Source organism: Hoplias malabaricus, chromosome 13 (genome assembly GCF_029633855.1).
Source record: "Hoplias malabaricus isolate fHopMal1 chromosome 13, fHopMal1.hap1, whole genome shotgun sequence".
Lineage (NCBI taxonomy): Eukaryota > Metazoa > Chordata > Actinopteri > Characiformes > Erythrinidae > Hoplias > Hoplias malabaricus.
The window spans coordinates 2,301,185-2,323,915 of NC_089812.1; the positions used below are offsets into that span (position 1 = coordinate 2,301,185).

The 22,731-nt window shown below is 44.7% G+C and overlaps 1 protein-coding gene across 1 annotated transcript in view; it reads left to right on the plus strand.

Moving 5' to 3' along the window:
* Positions 1 to 22,731, plus strand: part of xylt1 (xylosyltransferase I) — a 60,830-nt gene that overhangs the window by 31,828 nt on the left and 6,271 nt on the right. The window contains exons 2-9 of the mRNA XM_066641964.1: positions 2,992 to 3,484; positions 8,905 to 9,077; positions 10,477 to 10,679; positions 12,806 to 12,886; positions 13,302 to 13,518; positions 14,130 to 14,306; positions 18,625 to 18,890; positions 20,020 to 20,215. Of these exons, the coding sequence (XP_066498061.1) occupies positions 2,992 to 3,484; positions 8,905 to 9,077; positions 10,477 to 10,679; positions 12,806 to 12,886; positions 13,302 to 13,518; positions 14,130 to 14,306; positions 18,625 to 18,890; positions 20,020 to 20,215 (1,806 nt within the window). The remainder of the gene's footprint in view (positions 1 to 2,991; positions 3,485 to 8,904; positions 9,078 to 10,476; positions 10,680 to 12,805; positions 12,887 to 13,301; positions 13,519 to 14,129; positions 14,307 to 18,624; positions 18,891 to 20,019; positions 20,216 to 22,731) is intronic.

The window sequence follows — 22,731 nt, forward strand, 5'->3', positions numbered from 1 at the left end:
AAGGGAAAGAACTTACAGAAAAACAGAAGAATAGACAGAACAGAAAAGGGAAAAGAAGGAAAGAAAGATATTTAAAGCACTAAAAGAGAGATGGAAAGAGGGAGAGACGAAAGGAAGAAAAGTTATTGTTAGTAAAGGAATGGAGATTATGAGGCAAAAATTCGACATTAGAGAGAGAGAGAGAGAGAGAGAGAGAGTTCGAGGCGGGGTGCTCAGCAGTGCAGAGCAGTGGCCCCAGTGCACTCTGGGAAATGACAGATTTTTAGCAGGCGATCGATAGCGTTCCGCGGCTCTAACTCTTCTCCTGTGGATTTCTGAGGCTATTAATCTACTGTGATTTCCTGCAGGACCTCGGAGAGGAGGGAGAGTGGGAATACTGGGGGGAGGTGGAGGGCCCTGACCATGGGGGGGGGGGGGGCAGCCGTTAAGGAGGACACTTTCGGGCTTTGCCTTATCATAAAGTCCATGATGATGTCAATATGATGTTTAAAACAACGTTAAAGAAAGGATATCCTGATAATAGCATTGTTCTAACGGGTTGAAGGAAAGACGTCATGCAGTTACGCGTTACATGGTGTACGTTCATTGTGGAGGTGGGTTGGTTATAAAATATCCGATGTGTAATAAACCACGGTAATGTGTAAGATACACAGGATGCAGTCTGTTTCACCACCTTGAGCAGAAGCGCCCAGTTGAGTACAAGGAAGTTCAAAAACCTGTGAGTGGAGCTCAACAGCAAGTAGCTGGGTTTCCATCCAAAACGTTCCAAACTGTTATGTTATGTGCGACAAAGACTTATTAGAAGATATAGAAGTGCAAGAGTCGTGTTTCCATACACTGCATGTGCACTAGGTATTCCACAGACCCCATTTCCAGAGCTTTTTTGCATTTGCGCGTTAGCGATAGTTTAACGTATCCACCTCGTCCGAGCGCAAAACTTGTTTTTTTTTTTTTTTTTATATTTGGGTATTTTTTTATCTTTTTTTTTTAATTTTGAGAAACCTTTTCATGTTTTTTTAATGCGCATTTTCATAATTTGTAAAAAATTCAGTGCATGGAGCATCTATGTTGTATTTGTTTTGTTACCTAACTTCAATTACTAACCATACTTCAACGTCTAACCAACGTTGAGTCTTGATGTAACATCAATGTTGGGTTTAGACGTCAACCCGATTTTCATTTCTGTTGGACGTCTGTCCAACGTTGAAAGTTTTTGTCAAGGCAACGTCAGGCTATGACGTCAACCCGATTTTCATTTTTAACAAAAATTCAACGTCTGTCCAACGTTGATGCTTGTTGTCAAGGCAACGTCGGGCTATGAAGTCAACCTGATTTCATTTTTAACAAAAATTCAACATCTGTCCAACGTTGATGCTTGTTGTCAACGTCGGGTTTAGCCATCTCTATTTTCATTTCCAACTAAAACTCAACGCCTGTCCAACGTTAGAGACCAACGCCTTTCTGACGTCTAATTGACTTCCTGTGTCTGCTGGGTTACTTTGAGGCTTTAAGGGTTTTTTTGTTTTGTTTTGTTTTTATAAATGTTTACGTTAGCTGTTTATACTTCTGCACTTTAAATTTACGGCAGATGTATTTTGTTTCCTTATTTATTTTAGAGTACAAAATCAGAATCTTGGTAAGTTACTGGTGTTTACAAAACTGCAAAATAACCAAATTGTTGTTTATTTATTTATTTATTTATTTATTTTTTAGTTCTGTATATTTGGAACTTTAAATTTCTAATAAAATAAAGCTTTAACATTCATTCTGTTGCAATTTGCTACAAAATTTTTCAGTTTTTTGACACAACAACAAAAATACCCTGAAATATTGTGATGTTATTTTAGGGCCATATCGCCCACCCCTACACTCCACACAGACCTCTATAATCTCACGTAATTTAATACGTTCAATAATCTGACGCTCGATGTCCGTTTATGAATTTGGAGATACAGTGTGGGATGTGGTGGCATATAGTGCTGAGGAGGCAGATACCCCTCCCTCTGTGGATAGACCTGATATTGCAATATTTTTTAAACACAGTATATATATGGCGTAACTGCCACACAGCTCCAGGGTCCAGTGAGTGGCTCATGGAATAGAGGAGGAGGAAAAGTCAAACGATTAGGAATTCATGATAGTATAATATTAATAATAATATAATAACGTCTCCACAGTCTTCCAGGGAAGGAGAGGAACAGTACAAAGTTTTCTGGATGCAGCCTGGGAGCTCAGAACTTTCTGCGCTCTCTCAGCTGAGCTCTGGTTCTGATGAAATATTCAGAAGCGACGTCTCTAGGCAGGAATCTATGGAAGAACTTCTCCTTGATCAGGAATTCAGTGCCAGACGCAGATAACAGAGCCGCGCTCATGATTCGCGTTCTGTAACGGAATAAAATAAAGTGACTCAGCGTTCCTGCGTTCCTCTGGCTCCTCGTCTTACTGGAGACTCCCAAATAATAAACAAAGGCCGAAGTGATGGTCAGGGTTCGGCTCGTGGAGCAGGGCTCACAGCAATAGAGCTTCCTGCAATTAGTATACTTCTTTTACACTTAAAATTAGCAAATATACTTTAGTTTTACCCCTAGGCCTTGTTTTTGACTAGAAATTCATCAGCAAAGTACTAGCAATGTTTATGCTTGTTATAAATAAATGGGTATAATGCATTGAAACTACATTAAACCAAGAAAATGCAATGTTTATTATAGTTTTTAGGTGACAGTACTGACATTTGTGTTTTTTTTGGCCGCTTGTGCCGCCATCTTGCTGCTGATTCACAAGGCATTCAACATTAAATAACATCAGTATCAGCCTAAGGTCACCATCCTCGGTGTCAAGTGTGGGGCTTATGAAAGGGTTATGAAACGTGCTCTAATCCAATGTTTCTGTGGCTGCATGCCATCAAATCCTCAAAGCAGTGAAAATATTTACTTTAACCCTGATGGAAAACAATGTAAACCAGTTCTTACCCATGTCTTTGCTTTGTTCCAGGATGTGTACTACTCCCACCGGCCCAAAGAGAAAGTCAGAGTGGACAGCAACAATGAGAACTCCGTTCCCAAGGACTTTGACAGTATAGACAACAGCAATTTCGGGAAGCCCACCAAACACAAGCAGGATCTGCTGGAGAAGTCCCACATTGCTCAGCGAGCTCTGGCCAAGAGCTCCAGCGAGGTTCTGAGCTTCCAAGGAGGAACCAACAACAGCAGGACTGAGCCATTACGGGGGTCCAAACCGCTCTCCACCCAGCCCCCTCGGCCTCCGGCCCACCAACACCGGCCTCAGGTCTCCAAACGGAACGTTCCCACTGCGGACATTAAATACGAACAGCCGCCCAAGTGCGAGATCTCGGGGAAGGAGGCCATCTCGGCTCTGTCTCGAGCCAAAACCAAAGAGTGCCGCCAGCAGATCGCAGAGATTTACTGCCGCCATAAAGACAAGCAGCTGATGCCTGAAAAGGTCACTCGCTACTGCCCCCTGGAGGGTGAGTATCCTCCCAGTGTGTGTGTGTATTTGTTTTATTTTAAGATAATTTTGTCGTCCTCTTGTCCTTTGTGAGTGGACACAGGACGCTGTCGGCTGGATGCGTTTTGTCGGTGGTCTATTCTCATTCCAGCATCGACACTGAGGGATTTAAAAATTCCAGCAGCACTGATGTGTCTGATCCAGTCCATAATTGCAGAACTACACAGTGCTCCTCTGTGGTCAGTGGAGCTGAGAGAATGGACAGGGAGTGTAGATTGTTATTGTGTGTGTTAGGGCTAAGGTGTGTATGGACTCCTAACCCACTGTCTCTGCGGTGGAAGACTCTGCTGATGGTGTAGTGAGTAAAGGATCCTTCTCTTCAGAGATAATGGCTGATTACAGTCTTCAGCTCTTTTGGTCAAACAGGAAAGGGGCGTCTGAATCTGAAGTTAAATAATAACACGGAAGACGTTTTTTCTGGATTAATTGCAGCACAGTGAGCGGAGGTTTACGGAAGAGCTTCATTAAGATTTACCCACCTCCGCTTGTAATTATAATCACAAACCGTCTGCGGAACAGGTTCTGGATTTCCGTAGGAGCTTAGACTTTTGCGCTCTTCTCTTTGTGCTTAGACTTTCAGAAAGCACCTACTGCAGCAACTGATCCCTCAGAATCCCCTTTCAGATATTCACGGTATCCCAGATTGTTTCCGAACATTACCTGGAGGAGCTGTACGTGCGAACATGAAGGTCCAAATCTTTTGTGCCGGACATTACACTGACTTTATCCTCCCAGGCTCCCAGTGCAAAGTCTGGGTACATGTCTTTGTGAGCCCATGTGTGAATAGAGCAGGTAATGTCCCGGAGTATTCACACTGAATTCAAGCCATACCTCCCTTGATTTGTTTCTGGAGTAAAAGGGTCTTATTCTAGGGATTCTATGGGAATTCTAGGCTGATGTCGATATCTGCTAATGCAGATACCATTGCAGATACACATTTTTAAAATACAACAATAAGCGACCCTGGTTTAACATTACAGGCAGATTGAGTATTTATTTACATAACATTTTAGCTTTCAACCAACTTAATGCAAACAATAAAATTAAAGCTGTCTCCTGAGAAAATTGTTAGCGGTTTAGCTAACTTCTCGTTATATAAATTTGTCACAGCTTTAAACACTTTTAAAAAAAATTTAATAAACAAAGTTAAAATAATAGCTCTATTCAAGCTAATAAAACTATTAATAATAAATAAATTAAAGTTAGCATAAAGCAAAAGTTTAAATACAATGAAATACCAGCGGACCTTTAGCTTTGCAGCTATTCAACACGAGAAGAAATAAGAGTTCTTCTGCACGTCTTTTTTTCCACACGTTCAGCAATATTTATTAACTTATTATTAATTTATTTATTAATGAGCAAGAGTGCCACCCAGTTTTTTCTTGGATAAAATAGATGCATCAGCAATTATTGATGTGAATTATCAGCAAAATCAAAGTAACAGCACAATGGTGATATTCCTTAAAAAAGCAATTATCTGCCGATATGGATACAATTCCAATATAATTTTTCATTCCATTGGAAATTTAACTTATCAATTGCCAATGGAAAAAGACACGTTTCACACACAGAATGTACAGCATGCAATTATCCAGCGTTTAAACAGAGCACGTCTCCAAAGGAACTTCCTGGAAATCCTGATTGAATTTGGACGGATTTGAAGAAGCCATCATCACAGAGTGGTTTTGAGAAGGGGGCGGGACCAGGACTACATCCGGCTGACATCTCGGAGTTCAGTAAAGCAGCCACATATACAGTGTGTGTCTAAATATAAATATTTATAAATATATATAAGGTCAGTGTAATTATTGGATGAAGCAACTGACAGACGCTTTGAAGGCCGTGGTTTTCCACCGCAGAGAAATGGAGCGTCCGTGGAAAGGCACAAGCCGAAAGAAGAGTTTTCTAAGAGTGATTCGAGGGTGGATCCCTGTGATCCAAAAATAACTCCCAGGCCGTTCATCTGAAAAAGGCTGCCAGGATCACTCAGCGCGCAGGCATCGCTTCGCGTGGTTGTAGAATGTACAGCAGAGCGGCCTCAGATGTAATTAATGTAATCAAATACATCGTTTATCTGTTTCACTCAGTCCTCAGACACCAGTGAAATATTCATTAAATGTTGAGCTGTTAGTGAGCAATGAGGGCTCATAGCAGCACAACAGCATCTTTCAGCTAAACAAGATGCAGAAAAGTTGCACTTCTTCAGTAGTTCCCAGATTGTTGCTACATGGTCACAAGGTTGAAAAAAAACATTTTGTTGCTAAGTGGTTGCTATATTATCTCAAGTGGTTGCTTTGGTAGACCACTTGGTTTCTATAGTGTTTCAGATAGTGGCTAAGATGCCCCAAGTAAGTGCTGTAATGTTGTTAAGATATATCCTGCAGGTTGCTATGGTGTTCTAGGTGGTTGCTATGGTGTTGTCAAGTCATTGCTGTGCTGGTTTTGGTGTTACTTGTTTTTCTGGATCATCGTCACTAAAAGTGTGCACAAGTTTCACCTATGGGAAAAATGTAGTAAAAATTTGTTAACAAGGTAAACAATAAAAAGGTATACACAAGTATGCATCGCAAACAATCTGGAGCTGCATTGACATACATTTTTCTGTGGTGAATTAGCAAACAAAAATCCAGCAGAAAAAAAACAATAAGACGACCAGGTGGGAAACAATAGAACTGCACTTAAATTACAGAAATAATATAAGGTTATATCTTGAATTTATTACAAGACTAAGCACCACTTAATGGTCCTCCATGAATATTCCACATTATTGTAGTTACTGACAGATATAAGTATGAATTAAAATGAAAATAGCTGCTTAATTTGCTTTAAAACTGATAATTTTATTAAACTGACGGAAAAACCCGAGCTCTCTACGGAAATTCTCGAACGCGACCGTGACGTCACTGGTGGACAACAGCCGAACAACGCCGCGGTAAAACACCGTTATGACTGACTGTTATGACAGTATCTAGCTAAATAACCAACATTATTCATGACAATAGCCTAGCAATAAGCTAAACTCAAATGTAGAGGTACCGTTATTCTTGTAAATGTGATCGAAGTCGAACTCGAATTCCTCCGACACTATAAACCTCCGTAATGCAGCTACGTAGCCGAGTATAATCTGAGCCACCGAGTTTAGCGAGTCAAGCTAACGTTAACTAACACCAACTAAAACAGGCGAAGTGAGTGTCCTTACCCTGTTTACCTCCATGTTACAGAGGCTCTTGAACACCTTTCGTTGGTGTCCTTACATGCCCATATTGTTGGAAAAGCGCCAGTGAAATGAGCTACAGATAACGGAGTGAGCGGAGGGTCCTTTCCAAAGTGCCCGTTTAAAGTGGACAAATTTAGTCCATTTTCTGGATATTTTGGGATCTTTGGGCCATTTGTGCACAGATGTTCCACTGTACATTGAATGATTGCAGCCAAAAACAACACACCTTTTCGTCATTTTGCATTAAATTAAGTGCAGCTTCTAGAGTGTTGTCCACCATCTACGTCACAGGCAAGACGCCTATTAGAGTTTCCCAACACCGCTGGGGGGGGCAATGATCTTTTAAACCTTATTCCTTCAATTAGTAAGAAATAACATGTTTTCTGACTCTCAATAAACACAAGTTAGGACTCAAACTCCACTGGATTTATTTGTTTGACACTTTCATAGAGCTGCTGCTTAGCCTTTAATGCTAATTCATTCATTGATTTATTGATTTATGCCTTTATGTTGAACAGGGACCATGCTTAACTTTATATACGGATACACATAACACATTCTGCCCATACCATTCTGTAGTCTTCCTTATTTGTGCATCAAAAAGTTTACGGATGGGAACAGAGCGAAGCATTAAAGACGCATAAAAGTCCACTGACTGTCCAGCGTCCCCGTTCCTATGGGTGTAGAATGAAGAACAGAAATAGTCCTGGACATATTCTGTACCCTTAGTGGTCAGGGGTGATTCTAACGGCGCACTAATGAAAGGCCATGGCAGACGGAGTGGGTGTTGGCACGGAGTTTGAACTGGGGCAGGTCCGTCCCCTGACTAAACACAGAGGGTTAAAACCTCCAGGACGTGATTAGAGGAGCGTCCGAATATTTTCGGCCCATGGTCCGCTGACTGTGCAGCTCCTCAGTAAGACTCCGACTCTGGAGATCAAGAACCTAAAAAAGGCCTGGGATTATAGTCATTACTCCTCCACGACTTTACGTTCTGCTCTTAAATTAAAACGAATCCCCCTTTAACCCCAGAGAGCCCAATTTAGAAACATCATATCACCACTGTCTGGACAAAACCTCCACAAAAATCACGGAAACTAACCTGAAATTCAGGACATCAGGAATCTGACAATAAAAATACACAGCTTAAGATTCTTAATAGGAGAGTCTAGTCCACCTTAAATGGGGCAGGACTTATTATTTTGGCTCCTAAGTTTCTTAATACAACAGTCCATTCCGCCTTAAATGGGACAGCAGTTGCACTCTAACACCTAGGCACAGGAATCCAACTGCTGCACCATTTAAGGTGGAATGGAATATTTGAATAAAAGTTAAATTTAATTATTCTTTGCACTTCCACTGATGCGTTCTGTGGCTGTTTTGCTGTATTCTGTGTACAGACCATAATGGTTTTTTAAGCTTGTATTAATTATAAGATGGTGTTTTTAAGGTGGTATTGACCGGGATGTGTTCAAAGCTGAAGTGGACAGGTTCTCGGTCATTGGACCTTTTAACAACATGAGCTCAGTAAAGCTCTCACGGCTGAATGTCATCAAGTCTTCACAGCAAGACGAGTAGAGGGTGTTACCGCAGCGAGGAGGAACACACTCCTGGTTCACACCCTTCAGTTCAGATGAAACAGTGGAAGAGCTGCTTTCCTTTAGAGAGTGATGATATTATGGCCTCAGGCAACGTGTGTGTGTGTGTGTTTAGACAGTGGGTCATTTTTAGAAGGTGGTGCTGTGGCCTTGTGGTCAGCTGTGGGTTGTTTGTATGTGTGTGAGAGAGTGTGTGTGTGTGTGGCTGCAGTTTAATGCTGGTGTCCAATAACCTGCTGCTGAGAGGGATCCAGTGAAGGATGCAGGTTCCAGTAGGGGGCGCTGTACTGGGTTATGTTTGCAGTGCTGTTGCCAGGACAGTAATAGAACGCAGCTAATGTTTCTCAGTGCTCCTGAGGTCTCTTGCAGAAATGTCTCTTAAAGGTGACGTCCAAGGGCCATCTTTTCCACCCAGAAACTGCGAGTCCTGTTGTGTGCTCTTGGGGCGTCCACTTACGGAGACAGCAAGTGCTTCAGTAGGTCAACTTGTCTCTGTGTGGTTTTCACCTCAATAACAGTGTGTGTGTGTGTGTGTGGTTTTCCTCTCGGTGTGTGTGTCCATAGGTAAAGCGAGTATGAACGTCCACTGGGAAGACGACTCTATGGAGACGGTGCCGGCGGTTCCAGTTAGAATCGCCTTCATGCTGGTGGTCCACGGACGAGCGTCCCGCCAGATCCAGCGCTTGTTTAAAGCCATTTACCACACCTCACACTTTTACTACATCCATGTGGATCAGGTACACACGCACACACACACACACACACACATTTACATCAAACTTAAAACCCCATATATATATTAAAGCTCATTCTGATGGATTTTTCAGTTTTTATTCAATGTTTTTTCTGCGGTGAGTGTTTACTCAGACACCCCCTCCACCACCACCACGACCCCCTTAATTACACACAGCCAGACACTTAATGAACTCCTTCAAGTTGAGGCAGTAGTGTGTGTGTGTGTGTGTGTGTGTGTGTGTGTAAGACTGAGAAGTGGGGGCTTTAAAGAGACGCCGTCTTGTAATCTCTGAAGGATGTGATAAAAAAACGAGTGCCTTTCAATCACTCCGTCACCCGGAATGTCAATCCCCCCCCACCACACACACCACCCTCTCTCTCTCTCTCTCCTCGTCTCTTTCATGAGCTGTTAAAAGCGTGGGAGGAACAGAGAGTGATCAAAGGCAGAAGAGCAGAGGGAGAGAGAGAGAGAAAGAAAGAAAAAAAGGAGAGCAGGTGTCTTCCTTTAGAGGAGCTGTCTGCTGAAAACACTCAGGAGTTAAAGGGGTTGGCAAAGAGACGGTTAAAGGGGCTTTGATTTGGCTAACAATATTTTAAACATAGTCGATCTGCCAAGACATTTTTGGCATCCGACGTTTGTTTATTTCTTTTATTGCTAGAGCTATGTGGCTAACGAGAAGGCTAAAGTAGTTACCATGGTAACAGCCCCTCATGAAGGAAAAGGCTAATTTGATAGCCAAATATAAAACAATAATCAGATTTATTGATTTATTTCATGCCACCAGGGCCGAATTTTTCTTTTGTAGCTTTGCGCTAAAGCTAAAGGCTACTATGGCTAAAACAAATACCCTGTAGCCGGTGATAGGTGGGCTAGATACCATGGCAACAGCCCCCAGTGATGGTAAAGACTCATTAATGACTCACTGATCTTTATTCATTCGTTTTCATATAGATATTTAAATGTGACTGCTGATTTGAGCTGGTTGGAGCTCAGGCAGTGGCACCTGTGGGATGTTCCAGCTTGCGTTAGCATGCGCTAATACGTTAATTTTGACAGCACTAAAAAGCAACATAAAAAAAAAACAACTGTCAGAAAAAGTGCTATACAGTGCACTATACTGGGCTTCCGCCATTTTGTAGTAGTACCCAAATGCATTTAAACAATCCCACAATGCACGGCAACAAGTAGTGTACAACCCATTTACACCAGTGGATAGCTGATACCCATAATCCTCTGCGATGATTGGTAAAATCCCACATGAGTTAGTGTCTGAAAGTTAGTTTCCTCTAATTGTGCACTATATAGTGAGTAAATTAGGGAATAGTGAATAGGGAGCCATTTCGGACGCAGCGTCCATCACAGCCTCGAAATATAAGCCTCTGCTTGTGTTTTTTCCACAGAGATCCAATTACCTCCACAGACAGATGGTGGTGCTAGCGAGCCAGTACCCTAACGTCCGGGTCACCCGCTGGAGGATGTCCACCATCTGGGGCGGGGCCAGCTTGTTGAGCATGTACCTGCAGAGCATGAAGGACCTGCTGAGCATGGACGACTGGCCCTGGGACTTCTTCATCAACCTGAGTGCTGCAGATTATCCCATCAGGTCAGCCATTGAACTGAACACTTTACGATGAGTGAACGCAGCCTCCATCAGATCCTCACTGCATTGTTCAAACGTCTCGTCTTCTCAGAAGTGTGTGATTTACAGAAGCAACAAAGGAACACGTTTATTGGTTAAGATTAAAACTTGCCACCAAATGGCACCCCGAAGGCGCAGGCGGGGCCTCGCGGGCGATTAGTGCTGAGCGAGGCGTCCCCTTAGTTTCAGGGGATTCTGGGTAATTGAGTGTAAGCTGTGAGAGTGTTTGTGTTTGATCTTGTGTCAGCAGGTGTGATGCTCCATAGAGCTGCTGAAGGATTACGCTCTAAAACAGTGGAGCCTCTAGCTCGCTCTCTCTGACACACACACACACACACACACACTCAGACACACACTTAGTCGTGGCCTAACTGTTAGAGAAGCAGGCTTGAGCCCGGAAGGTAACTGGTTCTATCCCCAACACAAACATGAACACCCACAGCTGTAGTGCCCTTGAGCAAAGCACCTAACCCTGTGTGTGTGTGTGTGTGTGTGTGTGTGTGTGTGTGTGTGTGTGTGTGTGTTCACTGCCACAAATGGGTTAAATGCAGAGGTCATATTTCATTGTACTATTTTACAATGATTAGATGTGATAGTGAGTAAACAAACAAACAAACACACAAAAAAATCAATATGTAAGTAAAAGGATTTCAGTTTCAGTAAGTAATACACTGTCCCTGTGGATGTGCTTTAGTTTTCTGAGGGTCGTGTCTCTGGCTCTGTCTGGTGTTTAAATAAATCGCACAATAGTGATCAATATCAGAGAGACAGACAGAGAGAGGGAGACATAGCGAGAGAGAAAGAGAGTGTGGTGTAAAGCTTGCTCCCGAGTTCCTCGGGGACGTTTTTTCGAGCGGTGCTTGTGATCCAGACCAAATCATCCAACACCAGCACTTGACCTCACCGATGTTTATGTGGCTGACTGCCATCAAACCCTCACAACAATGTTCCAGCGTCTAGCGAAAAGACTGATCCTGCTGTGACGTGAGGAACACACTCGTGAAAGGACAAGGGGTGTCCACAAACTTTTGGCCACGAGTATATTTGACCAGGACTGACTTTTATACAAACACTACTTTTCTCTCTGTGTCTCTCTCTCGCTCTCTGCGCTCCCCTTGTTTCTTCCGGATGGCTGCGTGTGAAAGAGAGTCCTTAAGCCCCCGCCATGGTGGGGGCTAGGGGTGAGGGATATGGGGGGCAAAGAAAGGGGGGTAAAGGGGCGTGTTCACAGAGCATTGTCCCACATTGTCTCTCTCTTTCAGTCTTTTGCCCAAACAGCTACGCTCCCTTTCTCCGTCTGCTATTACACTGAAGTAGACTCCACAGCGCCCCCCACTGGAGCAAAACCCCAGCAGTCTGCTCACACGCTCGTCTGGCTGCTTTCTTCTCTCTCTCTCTCTCTCTCATGCTCTTATTATTCTTCTGGAATGTGATAGTGCTGCACATGAGTCAATTCTGAAATTACACACACATTCTCTCAGTCTAAAACACCCATTTAGACTGTTTCTTATTAATCTCTCTCTCCTTTCTCTCTCGCTCTCTCTCTGTCTCTCTCTCGCTCTGTCTGTCTCTCTCTCTCTCTCTTGCTCTCTGTCTCTCTCTGTCTCTCTCTCTCTCGCTCTGTCTGTCTCTCTCTCCTCTCTCTCTCTCTCGCTCTCTGTCTCTCTCTCCTCTCTCTCTCTCTTGCTCTCTGTCTCTCTCTTCTCTCTCTCTCTCTCGCTCTGTCTGTCTCTCTGTCTCTCTCTCTCTCGCTCTGTCTGTCTCTCTCTCTCTCTCTCGCTCTGTCTGTCTCTCTCTCTCTCTCGCTCTGTCTGTCTCTGTCTCTCTCTCTCGCTCTGTCTGTCTCTCTCTCCTCTCTCTCTCGCTCTGTCTGTCTCTCTCTCTCTCACTCTGTCTGTCTCTCTCTCTCTCGCTCTGTCTCTCTCTCTCTCTCTGTCTCTCTCTTTTCGCTCTGTCTCTCTCTCTCTCTCTCTCTCTCTCTCTCTCGCTCTGTCTCTCTCTCTCTCTCTCTCTCTCTCTCTCTCTCTCTCTCTCTCTCTCTCTCTCTCTCTCTCGCTCTGTCTCTCTCTCTCTCCCTCTCTCTCTCTCAGGACGAATGATCAGCTGGTGTCATTTTTGTCCAAATATCGCAGCATGAACTTCATCAAGTCTCATGGGAGAGACAACGCTCGGTGAGTTCATTCTTCTCTGAAAACAACCAGTTTGACAGTAATTTAACACCAGATTTTAGGGCAAATTGATTTTTTTAAACTATAAATTTGGGACAAAACCTTGCATCTCCAAAGTAGCAGCTAAATTTAAGTTAAGATTAGCTCAGTAGCTAACGGGAGAAATGTTATTAACACTTCAACAGAAGGCAATGTAAAGACGTCTTGTTAGAAGTGAGTTGGGGTTCCTTTGTTGTGCCTTTGTTGTGAAATTCTGACACCGACTTTTCAAAATAAAGGTGCTACAACAGTTCCTTTGAATGCCATAAAAAAACACTTTTGTCAGAAACTGACTCAATTGGAGAAATGTGATTGGACCTGGGATGCTAAGACTTTTGCGACCGATGTTGATCCCTGATTCTGACCCTATTCTCCTCAGCTTCATCCGAAAGCAGGGTCTGGACCGGCTTTTTTTCGAGTGCGACACTCACATGTGGCGTCTGGGCGACCGAAAGATCCCGGACGGCATCACCGTGGACGGAGGATCTGATTGGTTCCTGCTGAACCGGGCCTTTGTGGAATACGTCATAAACTCGGAGGATGATCTGGTCACCAACATGAAGAGATTCTACGCCTACACGCTGCTGCCAGCCGAGGTCTGTTGGTGTTGTTGTTGTTGTTGTTAATGCTGCTGCTCCATACAGGGGTCACTACAGCAGATCAAACAGTCCCCTCAGTCGATACAGCACAGGTTTACACTGGATGCCCTTTCAGACGCAGCCCTCCTACTGCCCCCAGGCTTTGGCACTGGCACCAAGAGACCACTGGGTGCATCATAGGAGTATAAAGCCCCACCAGCACTGGGCGTTGTAGCAGTAGCTCTATGTTCTTTGAAGTGTAGCTCAATCCAGTACATTTTGGGATGAGTTGGAGTGGTGTTTATGATCCAAACCCTCTCTAATCCCTAATGCCTGATGCTGTCAAATCCTCACAGCAGTGTTCCAGTATCTGCGTCTGTTTAATTAGAGCCGTACTTGGATTGTGTTGACTGAGAGAGGATTATTTCTTCATCCCGTCCGTAGACTGTTATCTGCTTCCTCTCGAATCACACTCGGAGCCGTAATGCAGCCGCCATTATTTCCTTTCCTCCTCTTTTTCACTGATGTAGTTGTTTAACAGAGCGGAGACCTCCTGATAAAGCCCATTGTAACAGATCCATCTTCATTTTATCAGATGTCATTACTTCTGTCTGTCTCTCTCCCTGTAGTCATTCTTCCACACTGTGCTGGAGAACAGTCCTCACTGTGAGAGCATGGTGGATAATAACCTGAGAATAACCAACTGGAACAGGAAGCTGGGCTGTAAGTGTCAGTATAAACACATCGTGGACTGGTGCGGCTGCTCGCCCAACGACTTCAAGCCCTCGGACCTCCCTCGCTTCCAGGTAAGAAACTCTCTTTGCATAATTAACCCACAGGAGTTGCTGATCGCGCCAGCGGTTCCAGACCAAAGCCCGACATTGCCCCCAGTGTCTGTCGAATGTACGTGCTTTGTTCTTCTTTGTTTTACGAGAATAGACCAAGTAGAACAGTGGGTAAAGTATACAGTGTGAGTGCAGCTCCCCTGTTCTTGGGGCTTCATTTCTCTTTCCCACAGCGTGAGCTGAGAGCGCGAGCCGGAGCCCAGCCCTGATTAAAATCCAATGAGACATTAACCACAGATAACGAGAAGAAAAGCTACGCTGTCTGTGGAGATGTGTAATCAACTGTGTCCTAACAAGAGTGTCCTGAAGCCCGAGTGGTCTTTAAGTGTGGCCTGAGCTAATACTGAGAATCAAACACTTCTGCGTTTACCTTCGTCCTGAAGATCAGCCAAAAAGCTCCACCCCCCTCGTTGGTCCTCCTCGCAGATGTAAAGTCAGAGACAGTAGCTCATGTGTCGCTGCATAGTTTGCGTTCATCGTCTCTCACTGGACACTGGTCGCTGCCCACAGGACGCCATCGCCTGGATATTATTGGTTGATGGACTATTGAGGGTTTTAAAACTCCAGCGGCACTGCTGTTTCTGATCCACTCACAATTTTCAGCTCTAAAATGCTCAGAAATAACGTACATCATATCATATGAATCATAAATTGCAGACGGATTCAGAAATATAAATATATATTCGCAGAAACACTAGTCTGTATCAGGACTTTGTAGGGTGCCTTTATATTGTTGGATAAAACTGTATCAATATGCAAAGAAAACGTTATATATTTCTATGTTTGTGTGTGTGTATCTGGACCGACTGGACTGAGCTCTTTCTTCACCAGAGTTCCCTTCTCAGACAGATCTTGGTCAGTCTCAGGAGGCTGCTGGAATCCCTGATTAATCACCAATAATCCTCAGGTTTCACTCAACCGCTGACTGACTCTGCCTGGGGCAAGAGATGAAGCGCCCCATAGGCGTACATTTTGAGGATGCTGATTGGCTAAATTTATGTTGCTATATTTTCTCTCAGCAGCTTTTTATTGATTAGATAGGAGCCTGAAATCTTGCCCTCTACAGCTCAGCAGCCAATGGAAGCACTGCACGGTAGCAAAAGAACTGGAAAGGAAGCTAAATAGTTAATGATTATAGAGAATTGTTTATTTAGTAAAGTAAAAACAATATAGATTTCTACCAGGGACCTAGCGCCCTCTATTGACCAGCCTCCCCTGGGGTTAAAGGGGGTTATCTGTGTATGTAGAGCAACAGATGTACTACAGTCTTTAATTGTAGAAATACACACTGCTCCTGTATGGTTAGTGGAGCTGAGAGAATGGACGGTGAGTTTATCTGGACGCTCCTTCCATTTCCCTCCTCCTCCTCCTCCTCTCACCCTCAGAATAGAACTGCAACTCAGCACACTGTTCCAGCACAGTTACACTGGGACACACGCCACCTCTCCCTCTCTCTCTCTCTCTCTCTCTCATGTACATTACAGCTGTGGTCCCACCATGACATCACCACTGTGAGCCACACTGGGCAGTACTCCCTCACTGAGCTTCGTACAGTCCTCTGAGATCCAGATTTAGTTCTTTTGAGTGGAATGGAGCTCTGTAATGTCCTGCAGTGTCTTGTGGTGATGTGATGAATGAATTGTGATGATGTCCTGTAGTGTTCCCCAGTGCTTCCACAATTATAGAGACTTTTAGAGATGTTGTGGAGACTTATAGAGTCCCAGAGCTTACTGTAGATTCCCATAGTCCTATAAACCATTGTAAGGATGTATATGGTCCATAAGGTCCTGTAGGGTCCCATGGAGTCCTTTACGGTCCCATGGAGGCCTGTAGGGTCTCACTGACACCTGTAGGGTCCCACAGAGACCTGTATGGTCCTTTAGGGAGACACATGTAGAGTCCGACAGACTCACAGAGACCTGTAGAGACATACAGAGCATTGTATTGACATGTAGGAGCTTCTAGAGACATGTAAGGTCCTGTAGATAGAAGTACAGTCTTATAGAGGCCTTTAGAGTCCCTTAGAGCCCTCGTGGGTCAGATAGAGTCCTGTACAGTACTGTACAGGCCTGCAGTCTTCTGTAGACATGCTGAATCTAGTAGAGACTTACAGAGCATTGTAGAGCGCTGTAGGATCCTGTAGGAGACATGTTGAGAAATATAGTGTGTTATAGAATGCTGTAGAGTAAGTACAGAGTGCATAGTGTGCTTCACAGAGACCCATGAGTGTGGTGTAGAGCCGCCGGGGACGTGTCTTCTGTGCAGAACGTGAGGACTGACAGGTCCTAAATGAAGTTTGCAGGGACACTTTGGTTCTCCATGATTAAAGTCAGAATCACATTAGAGCAAAGGGAAATAACATGCTGAGGCACTGGGCTGGAGCCTCGAGCTGCTCTGGTAATTAGTGTTTCCTTTTTTGAATGGGTGGGTGTGTGTGTATATGTGTGTGTGTGTGTGTGTTAGTGGAAGATGAGTTGCTTGAGGAAAACCCAACCCTTAAAAATAACAGCCACATTTTTAGCTTTTTTTTTTTTTTTCAAAGCGCCTCAAATTGACTCCCAGCTTTAAATTGACCGTCAGGATCCAACAGGCCGAAATGACCCCTGCAATTTAGAGCCGCGGTTCGGCCGCAGAGACCACTATTACTTGCTAGAGATAACAAAAGCGTGCTATAATTTAATGTGAATAATTTCTCACTCTGAGCTCAGGGAAACCAGTGAGAAACGCTGGGTCTAAACCGGTTCTCAGCAGAGGCGGGATCAGCGCTGTCTGAGATTGGCATGCACTGGGAGATACAACAAAAACACACCCACAGGAAACAAAGGCATGGCGAGGATAGCACACATCTACATATACTTTAGTGTACGTTAATTATGTGGGAATGAGAAACCAGAGATGTTCACGAGTCACGAAATACAAGTCCGAGTCAAGTCTCGAGTCAATACCACAAACAGAAAGACTGTGTGGTACACGTAACGTAACAAGACACAACAAATAAAGGGGGCTGTGTCCCAAATCAATGAAATAAAGTGAACACAGAGACAGAGGGAGAGATATCTTTCGCAGCTGGATGATGATGATGATGTACAGATGCTTATATTTGCACGTTATTTTTTGAGTCCGAGTCGAGTCAGGAGTCAGTAGCGAAGTTCTGAAATCTGTTTGTGTGCAACATAAGTGCGACTCGAACTCGGGCCGCTAACTCGAGTGCCCGACACTAAAGTCGACTCACAGTGACGGGGTCCGGGGAGACTTTTACAACAGGTTCTCCATCACTGAGATCCGTTTAACCCAGAAAGAGCCAGCGAGGGTCTTTTGAGGTCCTCAGAAACACTGCCTTTATTAAAGACTCTCTGAAGGACAGTGTAAGAAAAGAAGGAAGGACAAACTGTGCTGCTAACTGTAGACTTCTAAGGGTTAATTATTTCAGGCCTGTGTGGGAAAGAGAGAGAAGAAAGGGAGTAAGAAGAAGAAGGACGTTTTGGGGGATGGTCCGCAGGCCGTTGAGGGCTGAAGGCCGAGGCCGGTCGGCTGGCATTGAGTAATTATTCCGTGACAGCGCCGCGTTTTTGTTGAAGGAAGGCAGACAAAGAGACGTGTGACGGGGGCTTGAAACGTGGCGTGGCACTTTGCGTTTGTTCATGATCTGCTCCAGCGCCGGAGCCTCCGAAAATGGAGAGAGCTCCCGGACACGGCGCTTTAAATCACCTTCTCATCTCCCTCTCGCTGTCTCTCCTCCTTCGCTCCTGCTCCAGGGTGGGGGTAGGAACGTAATCGGTGTGAAATCTCTTGTTTTTCCACTTCTCCATCTTTTCAGGGAAGTAAATAAATAAATAAATCCTCTCCGACTGAAACTATTTCAAGCACGGATGATTTTTACCCTCTTTTTTCCTTTGAGTGTTCTTCCTCCTCCTCCTCCCCCTCCTCTTCCTCTTTGTGTTTCCGAGCGCAGGGGGGAGACGGGGGCGCTGGATGTCGACTGAAGTGAGCAGAAGAGTCGTGCGTTCTGCCAGAGATAGCTCCACTTTGATTTTTTTATATTTTTTACCGTCAATTACATCTCCAGAGAAATGGAGAGAGGCTCGGGTTCTCGTTTCTGTCTCACTGTGTCTCCACCATGTCTCCACTATTTCTCTTTCTGTCTCCCTGTGTCTCACATCCCCTTCTTCTCCCTCTCTCTATTTCTCTCTTACTCTCACTGTGTCTCCCTCCCCTTTTCTCTTTCTCGCTGTTAAGCTGGAGAGTCTCTCACCCACGTCTTCTCTCTCTCTCTCTGCAGCAGACGAGCAGACCCACGTTTTTCGCTCGGAAGTTCGAAGCGAGCGTGAATCAGGAGATTGTGAACCAGCTGGACGCCTTCCTGTTCGGGGGCCTTCCGGAGGGGACACCCGGGCTCAGGTCGTACTGGGAGAACGTCTACGATGAAGCGGACGGAGCCCAGAGCCTCAGCGACACACTGCTCACTCACTTCCACTCGTTCGCCCGTCTCGGACTGACCCGGGCGGCCGGCTCCCTGCAGGGGGACAGCTCGGACAACCGCTGCAGGTCAGTAGTTGAGTGTTGAGCGGGGAGTCACAGTGATTTTGCAGATCAGTGAAGCGTCACAGTGATTTTGAAGCTGTAATTTTAAGGTACGAATAATACCTAGCGTTCCTTTAAAGCCCAAACTGAAAGATCCCACTGTCCACAGTACAGTCCTCAGACCCCAGACTGTGTATAGTCATTATTAATGAGCAATATTAGAGATGGTAACATAGCTGTTGACCTCACTGCCCTGAAGCGGAGGTGACAGACAGAGTCCTGTACGAAGGTGGAGTCCAGGTGGTTTAACACAGCAGCGCTTGTGTTGCTGAATGCGTAGTCGGTTTTAAGGTGGAAGGGCTGGAGTGGAGGAGGGATTCTGAGGGGGACAAGGAGCTGTTGTTGCTTTTTTTTTGGAGGAGGTGGGGGGTGGTGGGTACTGAGGCAGGGCTGTGTTCCTCGGCTGGACGCTCTGACATCATGGATGGGAGGGGTGGGGTGGGGTGGGGTAGGGGGGCCGTGAAAGGAGTCTCTGTTGATGACCGTGTGCAGGACGCCTCCCTGAGGGCAGCGATGCTGTAAATATTTGCTGTTCTGTTTGTCGTGGGGGGTGGTGTGTGTGTGTGTGTGTGTGTGTGTGAGAGAGAGAGAGAGGGGGCATTTGGAGCTCTTTTACTCTCAGTTAGAATACTGATGATCTTTTGAGGGGGAGAGTGTGGGCTTTTGGAATCTCTCATCACCTCCTTAAACTAAACTCATGGGGGTACTATCACATACAGAAGCGTTACTTCTACTTTTACTGAGGGATTAGTACCTCCTCTTCCACTGTGATACAATACACAGTACATTTTATACACACACACACACACACACACACACACATATATAAGGAGAGGTCAAAGTGAGCAATACCTGTGCAACTAGTGAAGAGAAATAAAAGCACAGATTAAAACTGAGTAAAACGAGACCTCACTCCTCACTGCTGTGCGCTCAGGGTCGGGGTGAACTGCGAGCGGCTCTTTATCATTTAAAGGAACGGTTGCTGAAACCAGCTGCTCCTAACAGGGGTTGTTTAGACATACGGAGACTGAAGCAGGACCCTAGAATACATCTCCTTTTAAGCTCAAACCTGTCAATATATTTGTCTCCTCAGGTTCTTCCCGATGGGTCACCCCGTATCTGTCCACATCTACTTCCTGGCTGATGAGTTTCAGGGCTATCTGGTTAAACACCACGCCACCAATCTGGCAACCAGCAAACTGGAGACTCTGGAGACATGGGTCACGCCAAAGAAGTTCTTTAAGTTCACCAACCCCCCCAACAGCTTCAACAGGCTGCAGTACGCAGAGGTGAGAACACAGGACCACTGAGCACTGACCTGGTATCGACACTCACTGACCACACAGGAGCACTGACCGTAGTCCACCTGTTTGAGCGAGCATCCTGTGGGGGTCCTGACCGTTGAAGAGCAGGGTGAAATGGGGATGAGGAAGTATACAGAGCAACATTCTGAAATTGCAGAAATACAAAGTGATCACCAGTGATCGTTCAATGTAGAATTCCACTACATTTACCTAACTTTCTTTACAAAACGTGATATATCTGGCAACCCAGAGCAGAATGCATCATTTTTAACCATGATTTTAAATCTGTATTAAAGTCTTTTCATCTCTAGCTGCTTTGGAAGTTAAAAGTAGACCTTCTGTTGGGTAGAAGACAGAACCCGGACTAGGACTGCGCTGTTTGCCTTTGATTTGATTCACACTCATCGCCCTGAACCGGCCGCTGCTCTTGGTTTTTATTTTTCATTTAAGATATTATCATCACCATCACATTTCCCCTTATCTCTGCCGCGAAGGCCGTGTGTAAGTCAGGAGGAGTTCATCCAGCTCGTTCATGCCCCGATGGTGAAGAGGTGGTGTGTTGTAGAGAACATGGTGCAGTTGATTAAATAGAGACAGAGAGAGAGAGAGAGAAAACAATGCTCTGTTTGTTCGTTGCCAGTGCAGTAAAAAACACTCGGGCAGTTTATACGCGCAGCCAGGGGAAATTGCCGTCCGAATATTATTGGTAATCTCACTCTGCTGCGCTTTGTGCCTGACACACTCGGTTAAACAGCCCATAATTCAGACAGTCTTCATTGATTCGGCCGCCAGCCCTGCCTCGCTTTACTACAGCGGGTTTATCCTCTCAGAGAACCCAGGATCTAGAACCCAGGAGGGGGAACACATGGTGTAATATAATATAATAACTGGCATCTACCCCCAACCACACACCTCAGAACTCAGAGGAACCGTGTTCCACCTTACACAAGCACGTCCAAATAAAAGTGGCCCACCACACCTGGGTGCTATTACCCATGATCCCTGGTGTACTGAGCGTGCTCAGAAGAGACAGCCTGAGGGCACGGGGCTGTAAAACACTTAAGCATCATCTGGAGCCCAGAAAAGAGAGAGAGCTGTGAAAGAGGGAGAGAACAGAGATTGAAAGTGGGAGAATATAGAAATAGAGAGAGATAAACAGAGAGAGAGAGTTGTGGATGAATACAGAGATGTACAGAGTAAGAGAAGAGAAATACAGAACAAAGAGAAGAGAGAGAGAGAGAGAGAGAGAAACACAAAAGAGACAAAGAGAGAGAGGGGAGTGAGAGAGGGGAGAGATACAGAGAAAAGGGAGAGAACAGATTGAAAGTGGGAGAAAATAGAAATAGAGAGAGATAAACAGAGAGAGAGTGTTATGGATGAATACAGAGATGTACAGAGAGAATAAAGAGAGACTTAAGAAAATGGCAGAGTAAGAGAAGAGAAATACAGAACAAAGAGAAGAAGAGAGAGAGAGAGAAAACAACACAAAGAGGACAGAAGAAAAGAGACAAAGAGAGAGAGGGGAGTGAGAGAGGGATAAATAAAGAGGGGAGAGATACAGAGAAGAGAGAAAGAGCCTGAGGGTGCTGGCATTAGAAAACTCCAGGCTCCTCCCCTTCCTCCTCCTCCTCCTCCATCTCCACCGCCACAAGTAACCACATAGAGTTTGACGCCAGTTTGACGCAGGACCCAATCGCTGCCATGTGCTCAGACCTTCAATAACCCTTCTGTCCAAAAGTGTAGACACCCCTCTGTATAGGACTGGTCTTGGCCGCTCTATGCTGCACCCACTGTGGACACGGTGGGTTAACTTCCCTAGAAAACGTAAGCCTAGGTCCCCGTTCCCAAAGGAACGATGTCACTGAAAGTCGCTCTGACGATGTCTGACATGCCGTAATCAAACACAAAGTCTTCTGAATCCGCCAAACCACAAAGCGAACACTCCCATATGTCGGCAATCTTAATCACTGCTAAAATTATATTCATACTTCAGGACACGCCCCACTCTGCTGTGAGAAACATGGAGAACTCGGTGTCATTTAGTGAATGTTAAGTTATTTTCATGGTGCTGAGGACAGCAGTGGAACTGTGGATCAGTCTCTGAATATATACATTAACCCATTATTATCTGAATATGTGATAACTTGGTTTACGTTTACTCTTAATTTTTTGAGTAAAATTTCAGGGAGAGTGTTAGCATCAAACACAACGAAGCTCAGACACGCTTTAAAATGGATGGCTGTGATTATAGGGAAACACTGTTGTCTCTGGTTTGTTTACATTCGGGAGCTCCTCGTATTTTAAGGTGGAACGATATGTTTGAGGAAAAAAAAAAACAAATTTTGTTTGTTTGACTTTTGTTAATTTGTCTATAAGCTTTTAATCACTGTTTGAAAACCACATTTGTAACTTGAGTTGTTTAGTTTTGTAGCACTTACAGTCTATGTTTACTTTCATGCGGTGAGTCGTCCCTGAATTTGGAGACATTTCCACTTTAAGTA